At 43.6% G+C, this 17892-nt stretch overlaps 1 protein-coding gene across 3 annotated transcripts in view; it reads right to left on the bottom strand.

Annotated features, from left to right (window-relative positions):
- SFMBT2 (Scm like with four mbt domains 2) overlaps positions 1–17892 on the bottom strand; it is a 116887-nt gene that overhangs the window by 48083 nt on the left and 50912 nt on the right. For 2 of the 3 annotated variants that reach the window (XM_064703064.1, XM_064703063.1), the window contains exons 5-7: positions 17726–17814; positions 14368–14614; positions 9499–9596 (exon numbers count right to left, since the gene is read on the bottom strand). In XM_064703064.1, the coding sequence (XP_064559134.1) occupies positions 9499–9596; positions 14368–14614; positions 17726–17814 (434 nt within the window). Of the gene's footprint in view, positions 1–9498; positions 9597–14367; positions 14615–17725; positions 17815–17892 lie in introns of those variants that run through there. The other variant, XM_064703065.1, reaches the window with a different exon arrangement.

Raw genomic sequence — 17892 nt, 5'->3', positions numbered from 1 at the left:
CCATCTTTACATGGCTTGTGTTTCTGTAATTATCCTGCAAAAATCACTGATGGGCTTTGTAACAGCTCACTGCATCCAGCATCACACACAGAACTGGGAACTGCACATCTGGAGGTCAACTAACAAGTTAGCCACAGTACTAGGAGCAGAAACAGGCTCCAAATTCCCAGGTTAGGGAGTTTATTCCCTTCCCAAATTCCCTTCTTTCTTTAGGGTCTGAGATAGCCACATAATTTTCTCCCTCACAGCTAACAAGCCACCAGCAGTGTGGATTTCAGAAATGCCAGGTGACATGGAAGCCTAAATGTCACTCCAAGAGAGATCCACAAACAGATTTAGAAAAGCACTGCAACTCTTCAGGATCTGAGTAAGCCTTAGGGAAGTACCTGTGTGGGTGACATGCTTAAGTCCTGATAATTAAGTCAGTAAGTTTTAGTTTTAGGTGATGGACTCAGAAATTTCAAAATCATCATCACTGCCATTTGCCCAACCTGGTAGCTAAATACCAGGTCAACAAATGTAATTTCTGCTAAAAAATGCCATTTGGCTGTAAATAAACTCAATTTTGTCCCTGTCACAAGAGTGGAGCTCAGGTAATTTTACAGTGCACTGGGTAAAGCTGATAGAGCAGGGGGACCTGGCTAAGCTGCTTTTGTCTGTGACACTCAGGGAAGCTGCACTCTGACAGAGCTGGCTGCTTTATCTGTGTCCCCAAAACCAAGGAAGGGCATCGCTTTCAGATTGTGAAATCTCCATTTTTAGCCCATTCTGCTCAAGACCACTGGAGTAATATAATTTTAAACACAGCAGCTTACGTAGTGTATGAAAAGAGCAAAAGGCATCTAATTTGCATTTGCATCTAATTTTCAAATTTCAGGCTTATTTTCAAATATTTTTGGAAGTCAGGGCTCTTTTGGTCCAGGACAGTCAAATGCACACAATTTACAAAACTGCAACTCCATGTAAAATTCAGAACTAAGTCTGAATGCTAAAAAGCTGCAAGGTTGAGAGGGTAATTAGAAACACTGACCACTTAATAAATTACTGACCTGAGCCTCCTTTAACAGTGTGAACTACTCTTGCCTTCAGTCCCATCTCTCCTGGTTTACCCCAATAAAGGACACAGAGGAGCAGGCCCCATCTGGTATAACTGGGAACGTATTAGTTGATTTGGTTTTTATTTTTGAAGAAATCACTTCCCCTCCATCTTTTCTCTCTAATTTCTCCAAGAAACTGGCTGTTCCTAATAGCCTAATTTTAATCACAAAGCTCACGTGTGGGAACCAGTCACAAACACAGTAATAGCAGTGCTTAAACTGCCTCCACAGGAATCTGGCATTTGTTTTTTTAATTGAGAAAAAAAAAAGAGAAAATAAAGAAAGAAACGCTACCCAATGCAACCCTCTGTGTTATTTGCAGATGAATCAGTCTTGTTTGTGATTCACCAACTTACTCTGCTAAACACGGAGCAATTTTCCCTGAAGGTGCACTCTCTGCAGGGAGACAGAAATCCCTGTAAGACACAACATGTACAAACTGTCCCCTTGCTCTGACAAGAGCCATCAGAGAAAGACCAAAATGTGGAGATGTGGGGCGGGATGATGAGGAAAGGGCGCTGGGAGGGACGTTTTAGAGACACCACAACCCTGAAGCAATGAGAGCCAGCTACAAACTGCACCTACTGAAGAGCCCCTTGAAAAACTGCAGATGCTTCTGCCGAGGACTGGATTTAGCCCTATGGATTTTAAGCTCCTCTTGTTGAATAAAAAATAGTTACCATAGAAACAGCAACATTGCAGAGTAGCCGGGCGAAATCCAAGCACACCTTCTCCGTATGGCTCGGGCCAAGGCAGATGGCATTAGGGCAAAGATCCCCCTCCCACACAGCGCCTGCTTGGCTCTGCCTGGCCACTGGAAGCATGGGCAGAGGTAAACAAGATGGATATTCATCCACTTGGGGTTTTTTTGGTGTGTTTGTGTCCTAGGGATGCTTGTATCCCCATTCGTACGTCCTGTTTATGCTGGATATTGTATTCTGTGCCTTCAAGACCGGCTCTGAAGAGTGAAAGTTTTGTTTTGTCATCAGCCTGCACACCCATGGCTGGTGGGACACAGAGAAGAGGCAGTGCATAGTGCTGCTTTTGCTTTTTGCTTTGCTCTTGCTTCTGCTTTTCTCCTGCTTTTTGCTTCTGCTCATTAGTTAGTTTAGCTAAGCAGTCCAAATTTTTCCCTGGACTGTTTTTCCTTTCCCTTTTTTGAACTACTCACACCTGCTCTGGACTGGGACCTGGGAAACACCAAGTTTGCACCTTGTGGCTGCAGCAGCTGCCCCAGCATCAGAGGGACTGATAACAGAGCAACCACCCCCAGGAGAAACTTTCTGAATTTGTCATCTTTTTGAGAGTGGTGTCATCTGGTATTGTTCATTTTGTGTGCTGGGAGTGCTGTGTCTGTTACATAAACTTCCTCAGACTGCTCTCTGAGGAATCCTTCCTGAACTGGCTGGGGTGATGGCCTGTGTGGGTTTGCTTTCTGGAAGGGCCCCCTTTGGAGGTTTTCACCCAAATTTTCCCAAAACCAGGACAGCTTGGTTTGGGTTTTTAGCATCTCAGAGACACAGCACTTCACAAGCATTGGTGAGACCTGGTTGTGTTACACACCCAGGTCCCATTTCACGGAAGGTAAAGTCACACAGAAAGGGTGGCACAGGTGGGAACAGCTCCTTGAGTGCTCAGAGTGAAACCTGCAGTGTCTCTGCTCACATCCCCTCAACACACAGCCCCTCAAGTGTGAGCAGGGCCTGAGGCTGCCCACGGTAACATCATGGCAGGAATCATTACTGAGAAATCAACAGGAATTTGTGAGAGCAGAGAGGATCAGGAGCTCATTCAATGCACACTGTGAGATGCAACCATCCTGGATAACAGCTACAGACCACAGCTGCTTTTGCTTTCTTGGAGGACATTAATTCACCTTTAGATCATACAATAGTAGACTAATGGAATGGTTTGGGTTGGAAGAGACATTAATGATCATCTCATTCTAGAGCCTCTGCCATGAACAGGGACACTTTCCACTGTCCCAAGTTGTTCCAAGCCCCATCACACCTGGCCTTGGACACTTCCAGGGACGGAGCAGCCACAACTTCTGGGCAATCTAAGCCAAGGCACCAACCCCACATGAAAGAATTTCTTCCTAATATCTGACCTAAACCTTCCCTTTTTCAGTTTTAAGCCATTCCTCCTTGCCCTCTCTCTTCATGTCCTTACAAAATGCCCTAAAATGGGTGACTTCTAGGTATCCCCATCCCATACACAGGAGCAGATGCTGCTGTAGGTGCACATCAGCCCCCCCAAGTGAAAAACACTGCCCAGGGATGTGGAAGGCAGGAGCTAAGGATGTCACAAGCTCCCTCACACCAAGGCTAGATGCAGTGATTGAACTAAACAAGGCTCTTTTGCTGACCTCTCCCCATCCTGAGAGATCCCCAATGAAGAAAACTACACATGCCAGAGGGATGAGGAAGGTTGAGGGACCTGGTTCTCACTCATCCCATCTGCTTGGCTTGAACTGCCTCTAGCATTTCCCTGCCAACCCTGACTTTCATATGGTGCTGCCAAACAGACCCTGGGGCACCTCAGACAGGGCTTGGCTTCACCCACCTCCTTGGATTGCTCTCCCAACCCAAATCCCTGCTCAGCCTTGGACAGTCAGGAGGGAGCTGGAGAGGGTTAGAGCTGTTCACTGCTCACAGAGGTAGCACCAGGCTGCATCTCACCCTCTTGACTCCCCCTGTGGTGTCCCATGGTTCTTACAGAGATAAGTGCTGAGGCAGGAGTGGATAAAAACACAGCAGAACAACAAAGGGATTGGGAAGCCACATGTCCTGGATTGCCAAGCAAATTGTATTCTGTTTGCCATCTGGATGGCAGTGGTCTTCTGTTAAGTGGGCAGTTTTCCTTATCTCTTCCACAACCACTCCTCCCTCTGGGGAGACATCTGCTGATAACAGGCCATTGAATGTCACTGCTTGACTGATAAGAATTACAGCATCCCATTGGGAGATGTGAGCCCAGAGGGAGGAGCCAAGCATTCCTACCTGGATATAATCTGGAGATTCTGGAACACCAGCACAGCTTCTCCACTGGATTGCCCAGAGGAACAGCAGGTGCCTCTTCCCCTGGATCTTCAGAAGAAGCCTGCACCTTTCTACAGGATCCCTGTTCCAGCAGAACCACCCCTGACACTGCAGGAAGGCTGCAGCCACAATTTCAATGGGAGTGCTGCCAACACCCTGACCCACAGGGTGTCAGGTTGGGTTCTGACTCTGTCAGTGTTGTTTTGATTTACTGCATTGTTTATCTTTTCATTTTCTTCCCTAACAAAAAACTTTTATTCCTGCTCCCATATTTTTGCCTGAGAGCCCCTTAATTTCAAATTTATAACAATTCAGAGGGAGGGGGTTTACATTTTCCATTTCAGGGGAGGCTCCTGCCTTCCTCAGCAGACACCTGACTTTCCAAACCAAGACCCCATGCATGTCTCCCAGCCAGGCAAGCAGCAGCCATGGAAAAGGGCTGGAGAGCCCACAGATGAGGCAGAACAGATGGAGTATAAATAATCTGGCAGCCTGCAGACAACTCGTGGGTTATTAAAGCACAGTGTGCCGAGCCAGGGCCAGCCAGGCCAGCAGAGCATGAAGGAGCTCAGGACTGGGGCTCGGCTTCCAAGGGAGACCAAAGGCATAATCCTTTCAAACTGCTGCAGCAGCACGTGCCCATCCACTGAGGGGGATGAAGACACAAAAACCCTGTTGGGCTTCAAGGCTACTCATGCAGCCAGGTCAGGATTGTCCATGAGTGAAAATCCTATGAGTTTCTCTAATTTCAACTCTTCCAGTACAGAAAACACTCTGAAACAACCACAATGTTTACTAAATTCTGAAAGATGTTGTTTTCTGTGGTATTTTCTGCGGTCCTCCATGGCAGGAAGGAGTGAATCTGACTCCATGTTCTTAGAAGGCTAACTTATCATTTTATGGTATTATATTAAAGAATACTATACTAAAACTGTACTAAAGAATAGAGAAAGAATACTTACAGAAGGCTACAAAGAATGATAATGAATCTCATGATTCTCTCTCCAGAGTCTGACACAGCCTGACTGTGATTGGTCATTAAGTTAAAATAATTCATATGAAACCAATCAAACAACCACCTGTTGGATAAACAACCTCCAACCACATTCCAAAGCAGCAAAACACAGGAGAAGCAAATCAGATAATATTGTTTTCCTTTTTCTCTGAGGCCTCACAGCTTCCCAGGAGAAGAATCCTGGGCAAAGGGATTTTTCAGAAAATATGATGTGACAGTTTTCTTAAAAAAAAAAAAAAATCAATGTCTTGGAGAAATGTTGCTCTCACTCTCACTACTAAAATGCATTGTTCATCCAATGGAAAAAACTTTTTTTTTTTTTTTTTGTAGGAAGGAGTCCTGTTCAATATTTGTTGTCAGGCTTATGAGTGTAGAGCTAGAAGCACCACTCTGTCCTGAATTTCAGGGGCAGCTCTTGCCTGGGTGGTGGATGGTCCCTCCATCTGTCTCTTTAAGAGAGATTTGTCCCAACTGATTCCTTCCATGCCACTAGTTTTAGTATTAATTAATGCTTTTAACTGGTAACAGGAGAAATCCAGAAGCTCCAGTCAGAAACAGAAGAACATTGGGCTGGGTATAATAAAGAAGGGTTTTTGCTAGAGAGATTTAGAGCTGGAAAGAACAAACAACTTCAGGATAGGAGGAATGGGACCAAAGGCTATAAAGCAGGAACTTCCACCTGTATTAGATATCTAATACCTCTCTCTCCTAGGTGCTCCTCAAGCAGTTTATGAGGATTTGGTTTAGGGATGTGGCTGATAACAGCTCCATCCAAGCCAGGCATCAGGATTCACTTCACAGGAATTGGGAACAGGATGCCAATATGCAAAATCCATGGAAAGATGACAAGCACCCCAAATCCTGGGTAGGATTCAGCTGCCCAAGCAGGTGAGGTGAGGATCCATAAGATCTGCATGGCACCCACAGATCTGGCACAGGAGACTGGAGAAAGCAGAATGGGAGGTCAGAGAGGATATCCAGGATCTCCTGTCTGCCTCTCTCCAGGAAATGAAACCCATTCACCTTACACAAGCTGCTGGGCTGTACCTCTACAATATGCACTAGTTTGTAGTATTAGGGCTGTGTATCGACTATGGCTCCCCCTTAGAGAGCACGAGCAATGCCAGCACTGAAGCAAACCACTGAAATTGTTCCACTTAACTTGAAATCAAGCCCTGGCAACATTTTGACCATTTTTATTCACAACAAGCCCGGACCATTTTATCAGGTGTCACCTGAAGCCCAAGACATCATTTATGACCATACCAAGTGTGGGGAGCATCTCAACAGCACTCTGAAATCAGAGCAGACACGGCAAAGGACACATGTCCTTGGGCTGTGGCCTTTTGGAAGGATTTGTGCTCCTAAGCCATTCAAACATCCTTGAAAACCCTGTCTGTATTTATTTTTCTTCAAGGATCAACATGTTTTCTGAAAGGCAGGGAACGACAAAATAGCAGGTGCATTGCAAAAAGCTTTTGTGAGGAGGAAAATTTATTCTAGGATGTGCAGTTTGCAAAACACTATGTTTAGTAGCTGCATAATAGCAGCATTTTGTGACAGTTAAACATCATGTTCCTTTCTCAAAGGATCCTAAAGCATTTTACAAACACTTCCAACATATGGCCAAGTGTAAAACAGCACCAGGAAAAAAAATAAAAAAGAAAACTCTGTTTGCAGCCTTCTCTCCTGAGTTTTGAAACCAGGTCATGGGATCTGGTGTCATCGCCCTGGATACCAGGAGGGGATCAGGGCTGTGCTTCTGCAAGGGGTTTTTGGAGCTGCTGCTGAAGACCACCATGTGCCAAGCTCAGCTCTGCCACACTTGTGAGCATTGATAATTCAGGCTCAAACCCATTTTTTTGAGCTGTCAGGCAGAACCCAACCCTGTGACACCAAAAGTGAGGAGTGACACAGCAGCAATGGGCTGACAGACCCCTGAGAGCTGCTGCTCCTCACCCTGCAAACGTGGGCCTGCTCTGCCAGTGCCACCTCCTGGGGACAGCTGGATGGCACCACAGTGACACTTCCCTCAGTCAGGCAGAGCTTTAAGGACAACATGGATTAAACTCACAATCCAGCCCAGGGGACGTGCTCATGGAGAGCAAGCACACACCTCCACCCTGCTCAGCTAGGGAATTCTACAGGGAAATGTGGAAAAAACAGAATGTAACTGCTCAGTGTGCAGTCACCATGCCTGTCTGCCAAAGTAGACACTTTCAGCTTTCCAGAAGATCTCTAAGAGTTGCCAGCTGTCAAACCTTGTGTTTTTTATCTCATCTAACAAACAGCTACAATAGCAAGGAGCCCCAGGCACAGTGTAGAGACGCTACTTCTGCGCTGGGTTTGTAAATAAAACTTTAAAAATTCACATTAAAAGGAAGTTATAAAAGACACCTTTGGATACAACACTTTGCTGGGATCTGGGATTCTACTTGAAGGTCCCACAGATAATCCTTGGCTTTCTTTGCAAGATCACTTGAATTTACTCCCAGATAGTCTCCTAAAGCCTTAACTCAGGTTTAAGTCATTACTAGAGGAAGACTTGCTCACAGGCACAGATGACATCTTGTCTTTTTCTCCTTCATTAAGATGTACAAAATGGGGTTGATCCACCCCAAATGGGCAGAATAAAGTGATGCCCACACACAGAAAATCTATTCAGTCTCTTGCCTTCCCAGCAATAAAATCTGAATTCTGTTCATCTTGTGCTCACTTTCCACATTGTGTTAAACAGAGAAGTCCTACTGACCTAATCATGGACCCAAACATTGACATTTTTGCCATATTTGGCCCCAAAGTAACTCTACTCTTGGGCCATTCAAGCATTCCAAGGTTTTGCACTGTCTTCTAAGATGAACATCTTTGCAAGCTCCAAAGCTCCAAGCACACAGCACAGCAACTGGGATTTTATGAATTCAAATTTATGACCTGCATGTAATAATTAAAATTAGTGGGTATAAGTCTGGCACACTGGGAAGAGGCAGCAACACAGCTGTTAGTCATAAACTTTTTTTTTAAAAAGGATGTTTCATGAGCCTCATCAGAAACATTCTTCACTCTTTCACACAGACAGGAATAAAATTTACACATCAGAAATTCCCTTCTGTGATTTAATCCCTGCCCCACACAAAGCATTTTTGATCTTGAAGCTGCCAATGCAAACTTTTAATAGAGTTGGCAGATGGAAGCCTTGGACGAGATGAATGGCAGAGACCCAGAACTCTGTGCACTCCACTTCCATCCCAGCACAGGGCTCCTCAAACCCACATCTGTGCCCAAAGCCAACTCCAATCTTCCCTCTTCTCCCAGCCAATGAGCCTGGGCTATTAGCAAAGTGTCCCCTAATTAATGTGGTTAATTTGAGTGCATCCCAGCTGGGTGAGGAGCCTGGATTCCTCATGGAATCCAGGGAGGGTGAAGGTGGCACTGGGGTTTTGTGGCTGCCAGAATGGGACATGGTAAGAGATTTATTCCAGTAACAGAACCATCAAATTGTTTCAGTTAGAAAAGCCCTCCAAGATCCAAATCCAGCACTGCCAAGGGCACCACCAAGTGTGACATCCACACAGGAACTGCACCAATTCCAGGGATGTTTTGGAGCATCCCAGTGCACTGCTGCTGAAGGGAAGGAACCCAGAGGGTCCCCAGGCTAGTGGTGTCCCCAAGCAGGAGGTGACAGCAGAGCCATGGGGGCACTGCTGTGCTCCCACACAGCTCCCTGAGCATCCCCTCACTGCCCATGCCACCCCAGCCAGGGTGGAACTGCTGGAACCAGGCAGGCACAGCTGTAAATCAGGATTAGCTGGAGCCACCATGGTTCACAGCAGTGCAGATTTACATGGGAAATTAAAGGTAGTGCCTTGGGGCTGAAGCACCAGAGTGAGAATTAAAAAAAAAAATATAGAAAACAAGATGCAGGAACAAAATAATCTCTCATTTCTACTACAGGTCTCTGGAGGAGATTTCTCCACCTTGTAGCTTGTCGTCAGGTGAAAACTTTGGTGCAAGGCTCATAGAAATCTGTCCAGTTTGTGTCAACTTCTACAGTCACAGCCTTACTATTTCACAGTTATGTATGATGTCTTTGCAGAGATTTAACAGAGTAAGACACAGGAAAAATAACTGGAGAAATCCCTGCTGGTCACCCCCAGCCCCCAGAAAACACCAACTAAGAAATAAGTCCACACATAAAAAGTGTTTTATACAAACATCCAACTTGTGACCTTCCACGGTTATCTATTATAGCAAAGGCCTTTCTAGAGAAAGTTTAACATTAGCTACTAAACATGGCATGATATTTATTCATCACAAGTTCCACAAGCAAAGGAAAAATATCTTTTACCTTGAACACTTCCATTGGAAGAGGAAAATTTGCTGCATCATTAAGGGATTTTTCCAGAGCGCATTTCCACTCAGTTATAGTCTTCAGAGAATAGATATCTAAAGGGATGACAATAACAAAAAGAAAAAAAGAACAACAAAACCAAGAGGTGACTGTTTAGACATCAAACATTTTTGGAAGACTAAAGTTTTTAAGTCATATGAATGGACAGAGCAAGTGAAATGAACAGTGTCTATATTCCAAGCTGTGCAGCATGGATAAAATCAACACAAAAGCAGCTAGCAGGGGCACATTGGAAAAAGATTGTGTTTTATAACCTGGAGTAAAACCCAGAAAAATTCACATCCTTCAAATGCTGCTGAAGGAATGAGAATCGTATTATCTCATTACTTGAAAATAGTGAAAAAACTAATTTTCAGTTCTCAAAATACCTGATGTTTCCTAGTTTGAGGAGCCTCAGGTCTTCAAGCAATATTAGTCATATTTAAACAAAACAAATATTATCATTATTAAGACACCTGCTCATCAGAAAGTGTTTAAGGTTTGGTTTTTGGTTTGTTTGGTTTTTTTTTAATTGCAAGGTTGGGGTGGGTGTGGGAAGAAACATTTCAGGTAAATCCCTACCCAGATACATTTTTTGGTATCACACTCAAACCAGAGCAAGGACTTCCACTTATGAATTTTCATCACTATACTTTTAGGCAACATCCTTGTGCAGCTTCACATTGCTTGCAGTGAGTTTCTTTACACAGGTATAATATTATTAAATCATGATATTAACAAGCCCTTTATGGTTCAGTGCAGTGAAATGCCTATGAATCATCAAAGGGAACAATGTAGGGAACAATGCTGTGATGGGGAACATTATATTGGATTTACTCCTGCCCTAGAAAACACATTGTTATCTTGCACGTAACAAGTTATTGCAGAACATTCATATCAAGGCCTCAAAGAGAGAAGATAGGTAGACAGATTGCAACAATTATTAAAATGGAAATGAACATGTGCTCAGTAATAAACTCGAACCTTGATACAGAGTGAGGAGTATGGAGCTTTTCTTTGGCCAGTCTGGCTCCCCTCATTCACATCAAGGTTCAATTTGGCCCAATTTGCATTTAATCCTGCACATCTAATAACCATATATATTTACTAGCTAGCAGAAGATTTACCGCTGTATCTTACAATTCTGAAAGAGGGAATAAAAAATATGTGTAAAGAAAAAAAAGGAATTGGCAAGCACTGTTTCCACCTAGCACTGATGCTACAAGAGAATTTTATGCTCTGAACTCAACAGATTTAAGACCTTATCAAAGCAGGATTTGCAGAATCACTCACTGAAGTGGATGTATTTATACTTCCACTATATCAAATCTCACTACTTCAGAACAGACATCAAGGATATGCATATGAATTTAAACACACTTGAAGGGGAATGTTAACCTTTCAGGGCAGTATTTTTAATTCCTCAGCTGTCTGGTTATTAATGGGAACATAGATTTCAAGTCTTTGTTTACAATGTGTGCGGCGGGCACAAGTGTTAAGAAGTGCACTCTTTATCTAATTGTTCATTATTTTATAGTTTTGTTGCCCCACTTCTCCCTTGCCTGCAGGAATTCTGATCAGCCTCAAGTGCAGGGAGGGGGATGACTCACCTTGTTTCTTTCTTTTTTGGTTTAATTTACAGGGAAATACTTAACACAAAATGATTTTGCCCCATGCTGCAGACAGCCTGTTGTTTCAGGTCTGAGTTCAGAAAAACTCTGCCTGATGCTTCCCTGCTGGAAACAGACACTCATTTTCTATTGTGATGCCAGTGAAACACAGGAAAGTTGAAATTGCCATTTTGGGCAACTCTGGCCAAGTTTTGGGCAACTTTGGCCACAATCAGTGAAAACAAGCAGCAACTTCTTTGGGTAGTGTCAACAAAATTCAAGATACAGAGGCACCTCCAGTGGTTTCAAGGGCCAGCAAGGAATACGCACATTTAATTAGTGGCACCTCACTTATGCTGGGCAAGTGTATGGACACTAAATTGCATGGTTAAAAGAGCATAAAGCATTTTATTTAAGTGTCAGGGCTCCAAGTAATTGAACAAAGTGTACTGTGTCAATTTGTATTAGGGTTCACAAGCAGTGAGCAATTAAAATGACTGGCAATTTGTCTTTAAATAGAAAGTGGCATAAACCAGGATGATCTTGTCCTGCATAAACAGCTGAGTTCAGGCCATCAGTGGCTCTGTGTCAAGCAGCCTGTGCCAATTTGCACTAGCAAGGAGGCTTATTCCAGACTCAGATATACATCTGAAGGGGAAAATAAGCTATAACCCCTTTGCTTCAGTTAAATTGGCTTGTGAGATATACAGAGTTGTTTGAAGGAGACAGCTGAGATGCTGTTTAGGTTGGAAGGGACCTTAAACATCATCTAGTTCCAATCCCCAGAGGACCCTCTTTCACATTAAGTGGGTGTTAGGATGTGGATGGCTTCAGGAAAGAGACCCCTCCATCCAAAATTTTGCTTGGGTCCATGGGATGTCCCTTATCTGAGATGCTCTGCATCCTGAAAGACTGACCTGGGAACCTGGCAGGTGCCAGAGGTGGATCAACAGGGAAAAGTCACAGTCAGACACAGAGGGAAATAAAGCTCAGGGTGGATATGTGGAATCCTAGTTGAGGGTAGGGTAAGCAGTGCTACAGGCTGCAGAAGTGATGCACAAAAACACCCTTGTTTGATAGCAAGGGTTCACACAGCCTGATTTGGGAGCAGCTGCATGTCCTCAGCATCTCCTCAGAGGAGATTCATAACAGATTTGATTCACAGTCCAAGGCTGTTCCCTTTATCAATCAAGGAGTTGCCTTAACTTGCTTCAGATGTTCAAAATTTAGGACAACCAAGTGTGTCTTCATTGGTTTCAACCCCCATGAGTGCAAAAAATAGGCTTAAAAAGATGTCATTTTACCTATGTTAGGTGTGTCTTAGCATCCTCTTTCCCCTACCCATTGTAAAGAGAAAGAGACTTCTCATGCAGAACTGTCTTTTGATGCCTGCACCATGGCAGGTGAATCTAATCCCTGATGAGTAAAAAACAAAGTACTGCCCACATGATCTCTCCTTAAGGTCCACACTAGGTCTTTCACACAACACACATCTGCCTAGCCCAAATGCTCTTCCCTAAAGAAATCACATGGGGATGTACCCCTGAGACAGTCTCCAGGCCTCAGGTCCTCAGCAAACTTCATTTTTTGAGTTTATGGTTTAACAGCCTCATCTCTGAGTTTCTTCAGAGCTCTCTGCTGCCAGCACCTCGTCCTCACAACTCATTAGTGCTTCCCTGACTGCTCCAAGATTTCTTTTGCAGAGACTTTAATTTGCAGCAGATCCCATAAGATCAGCCACTAAGATCTTAAAGGGTTTTTCCAACCTTGATGATTCTGTGACTCCATGTTAGGTGGACATCAAATGACCAGGAGAGGAACAACCAGAATTCCTGACTCCAGAAACTCCTCAGATTTCCACTCCTGCCTGGCAGAGCCTGACAGCTGGGTCACAAGGGGGGGATTAATGAAAGACCCCAGGAGAGGATTTGGGCAAAAACAGAAAAGTTAAGACCTGAAGGATCTTTTCACAGCAAACTCCTACCAGGCTCAACTTCAGGAGATGTAAAATAATGAAGATCTACTTAAGTGAGGAAGAAGATGTGGGCATTGTGTCCATTAATAACAATGTTAACTAAAAAGTGAATGACCAGAAAATTAAAGGAGAGAAAACAGCTATCAGGTGAAAACAGGTAAGAACAAGAGACAGAAATTTTAAAAGTTAAATCAAGGAGAGGGGAGAAGAAAAGTAAACTCCAGCAAATAAAGAGTCCAGTAACAAGTTTAGAGAAATACAACTGAAAAAATGAAAAGAAAGGCATGAGGGGTGGGGAATCCACAGAGAAGGATTCCACAACTGGATAAAAGGAGGAAAGAGTAGAAAGCAAATGGAATGAACAAAGAGGAAGCACAAATCTCCTCTGGGTCATTTCTATATTCCCCAAACCTATACAGGCCAAGAGGGTTCAGAGATGGTCAATGAAAAAATTGTTTCTCTGTAACACAAAGACTCTGTAAAATAACAGTGGGTGATATTCATGCTCTCCAGCACTCACATCTAATTTGCAAATGATGGGGAAAACTGATTCCTACCTACCAGAGAAGAAAAACACACACTTCCAAAAAGCTTCCACTCAAGACCCAAGTCCCAGACAAACTTGTGAACATGAGAATTGAACATGTCAGGGCCAACTCTCCTCATTAGGTGTGAGGGACAGAAGCCACAGCAGAAACACCTTCCCAGAGGAGGGGAACTTTCATGGAAAAACTTACACCCACAGCACAAAGAAAATGAGGCACAGACCTGGATGCACTTAACCTACACAGGAGAATGTGGATCAATCTGTGATCCCAGGCTGGCTTAACTGCAGTCCTGATCCCTTTCCATTCCAGCTGGTATGAACACTAAACGCAACCCTAAAGACTTCCAAACCCTAAAGACACTTCATCTCCAAGCTGTAATCTCCTGATGTTTCATATGGTCTGACAGACTTGCAAAGACTTCAAATGAATTTATTTAATAAACAATACAGTCCACTCTGAACCCAAATCAGATGGATCTCACCTCTCATCCGTGCCACAATTCAGCTGAATTTATTTAATAAACAATACCGTTCACCTGACCCACTATGAACCCAAATTAGATGGATCTCAGCTCCTATTTGTGCCACAACCAGAAGCTACTGACAAAGCAATGTGAATGCTGGAAAAGGAAGAATCATCTCAAAACATCAGTGAACACCACAAAGGGAGACAATATTTCAAGGAAGTTCCTTACCTGCAGGTGGGTCCATTCTGTATTTATTCTCTTGACACCAACCGACTGGTCGAAGTCTGCAATCCAAGTAAAACAACCACTGGTCATAGGATTCAGTCTCCTCCAATCCCACATAGCGAAGGCGTAATCTTCCTCCAACATTTTCAACCACACTAACTATCCAGTACTGAAAGGGATTCTGGGAATCCTGCAGCTCTATTAAGGAATCAACTGTAATGAGGTCTACAGGGTTTTTTCCTCGCAGAGGCTGTTTGAATAGAAGCAAAACTCCTTATTTTAAACTTTATTTGAAGACTTCTCAAGGAAACAGATGACAGCAGAAGATTATTTTTGTTTTTCACACCATCATCCAAGCGATCAGCAAACAGTCTGTTCTTCTTCTATTTTACCCAATGTCTTCCAAGTGCAAATTCAGAAGTAAAACAGAAAACAACAGTTGTGCTAATTTCTCAAGCGACATCATCAACAACAACAACAAAAAAAGAATAATAAAGGTGGAACAGCATATCCATTTAGGATGCTCCTGAACTACTCAAAGCCCAGTTGTACTGAAGGATTTTAAACAAATTCTTATTGATTGCAGCTGATAAGAACCAACCACAGGACTGGACCCTAATATTTACCTTAAAGGTGACTACTTTGTGCATGACCCAGAAATTTCACTCTGTGTACTGATCTCTTTCACCAAAGATCAGCTTTATCCTTTTCCTACTGGCAAGGAGAGCAAATTATCCCCCCCAGCCACGGATGCAGGAGGGTGTGGGGGTTATTCCAAAGCTCAAAGCCCACAGCAGGTTTGGAGCCAAGCTCAGGGCACACAGGATTTATTGGGTCAAGCCACCATGCCCAAGAAATCCCAGTGACTGAGGTTATTTGCTTCCCCATGGTTATTTTCTGGGATCCCACTTTTGCTGCATTTTATACATATGTGTAATTTCCACCTGCAAGCACAGGCATTAAAAAAACATGAGATGCTCTGCAGAACAACCCCTTTGGGGCTCAGTGGTTTTGTTTTGTGACTGTGAGCATCTCTGTGCTCTCAAGCTTTAACATAGTGGTTAAATTTCTTATTTGTTATTAAATACAAGTTTGAATTCTTATGCAATGTCTCAGTTCCGGGGTTTTAAGAGCAGCATTAAAATGACCCCAAGACTTGGAAGCATTGGTCCCCAAAGGAGATGCTCAGCAAAGGCAAAATGCATTAAAAACAAAGACCTTTTTTTTTTTTTCTGTGTGTTTGTTTCACTTTTACTTAATTAAACCATATAAACATCTCACATTACTTTTTAAAATATTAATTCTGTAAATCAAGAGTCAGTCCAGGATGGTTCTTTCTAATAATGACTACAAAACAAAAGGAGAAACCTTATTTTTCAAGAAGTTATTTTTCCTGAATGTTGAACATTGAATATTTTTACTGAATATTGAAAATATTCAAATTTTGAGATGCAATTGATTTTCATATATCTCTCTTAATCCAAAAAAGCAGGCAAGAGCATGAGAATATGGTAAAAAAATGCAATTAAAATTAACAAAAAACTTATCACAAGTACAACTTTAAACAAATTTATGATTAACAGATATTTCTCAGAACAATATATTTGCCAAAATAAGCTACTCTTCTACAGTGCAAGCTGTAAGCATCTGTATAATCTCTTCAAATATTATTTCATGGCAAAATGCAGTGTCAGAATTTAATAATACAACAGAAATCCACTTTAATGTGGATTTTTTCCCCTCTCATACAACTGCTTGCAACCAAATATTCTTTAATATGAAAGGACGGTGTAATGATTTAACTTATTATAATAAATCCCTGGCTGTATCAAAGTGAATATTGCTTCCCTGATTTGTGTGCTAAATTTTAAGCCAATGGGCTGTCACTTACCCCATGAGAACTGAATGGCTAGGATTAATAATCAGCTTGCATGAAATATTAACATTTACCATCATGCAAGAACCCTTTACATGCACAGCTGGCACGTAAAAATTAAAAAAAAAGGATTTAAAAAGTAGCACTACATATTGATTTAACAGCCTAACAACAATCTGCAGCACTCATGAACAGCAAATCTGTCAACAGGGGCCAACATACATTGCATGACACAGACAGCACTGAGCACATAAAACACCAGGAAAGGGTCAGAAACTGCTTTAAGCCAACTCAATGTTTTCTCTCTCTGCTTTTCTGCCTGCAGAGAGGGGAGGTTTGGCACACACCAGAGATGGGGGCTGGACACCACCAGATTTCTGCATGTGGTAGTCCAGGAATGGGGATGCAGCAGGATGTGGATTATTTGGGGGCTGCAAGGCTGTTCTTCACTCAGACTGGGGGAAAAACCCTAATGGTATTTATTAATTACCCCTGCCAGGTCCATCCATACTGCTTGGGCACGTGGAAAAAGGATGCAGCTGTGGATGGTGGAAGTGAGCAGGGACAAAATGATCAAAAATGGTGCCTGGATGAACACTGGCCTCCCACAAGCCAAATGAGCACTTTCACAAATTTCTGTGTGGCTCTGCCCTCAGCCTAAACACAGAGGGACAAAGAATGAGGGGCTCCTGCAGGACCATCTGTCTCCTCTCCAAAGCACCCACAGCAGAGCAGGGTAGGCCCTGATGCAAAAGTGGTTTCAAGGTGAAGCTGTGGGGTTTTTGCCCAGGATCTCAAGGCACACTGAGGCTGTCCCAGGTGAAGCCACCCCTTGGATTTGCTGCACAGACTGGGCTCTGGGAGCATCTAAAAAATGAACCCTTCTGCTCTTCTGAGGCCACCTCACCCAACAACTTCCCCGCTAAATGTGACTGCTGGATTTAGGTGGAGGGAATGTCCTTGAGGGAGCACTTCCCATATAAAGATAAACCAAAGTAGGTTGATGCTCCCCATCAACCTACTAAACACCCTCTCCAAGCTGTGCCACAGAGTCACAGAATGGTTTGGGTTGGAAGGGATCTTAAAGATCACCCAGTTCCAACCCCCTGCCATGGGCAGGGACACCTTCCACTAAACCAGATTGTTCCAAAACTCATCCAGCCTGGCTTTGGACTCTTCCAGGGATGGGGCAGAGATGGACTGGCAGCTCAGCTCACCCGTTTGATGGATCTATTGGGGCACTGAAGGGCTGAGCTCTTCCTTCTGTGGATCCCCTCCCCACTCTATGCCTTTTCTGAGCACCAACTTTGTAAAGAACAAAAAGGCAAAACTCCCCATGACTGGGTGAGAAGCAGAGCCAGCAGAGCCCAGGCACTGCTGCCATGGATTTTGGGGCATGGTCAGGTCCCAGGGCTGGCAGACACAGACACTGCAAGCACACAGTGAGGAGGAGGAGGAGGAGGAGGAATGCAATCTAATACATACACCTTCCAGCAAATTGGCAGGGGCCGTCCTGGCGCCGGTCAGATCCTGGATGAGGAACTCTGTCCAGTCCATGTATTTCTCCTTGATTGCTGGGGAAGAGAAGGGAAGGGAAGAAAAGAAATGCTTAGCACAGCAGACTGCAGTGACTTGCCATGTGTGTGTCACAC

The sequence above is a fragment of the Zonotrichia leucophrys genome, chromosome 1A (assembly GCF_028769735.1).
Source record: "Zonotrichia leucophrys gambelii isolate GWCS_2022_RI chromosome 1A, RI_Zleu_2.0, whole genome shotgun sequence".
Taxonomy (NCBI): domain Eukaryota; kingdom Metazoa; phylum Chordata; class Aves; order Passeriformes; family Passerellidae; genus Zonotrichia; species Zonotrichia leucophrys.
Note: the sequence above shows the minus strand (reverse complement) of the source record. Positions and strands in the feature narration are given on the sequence as shown.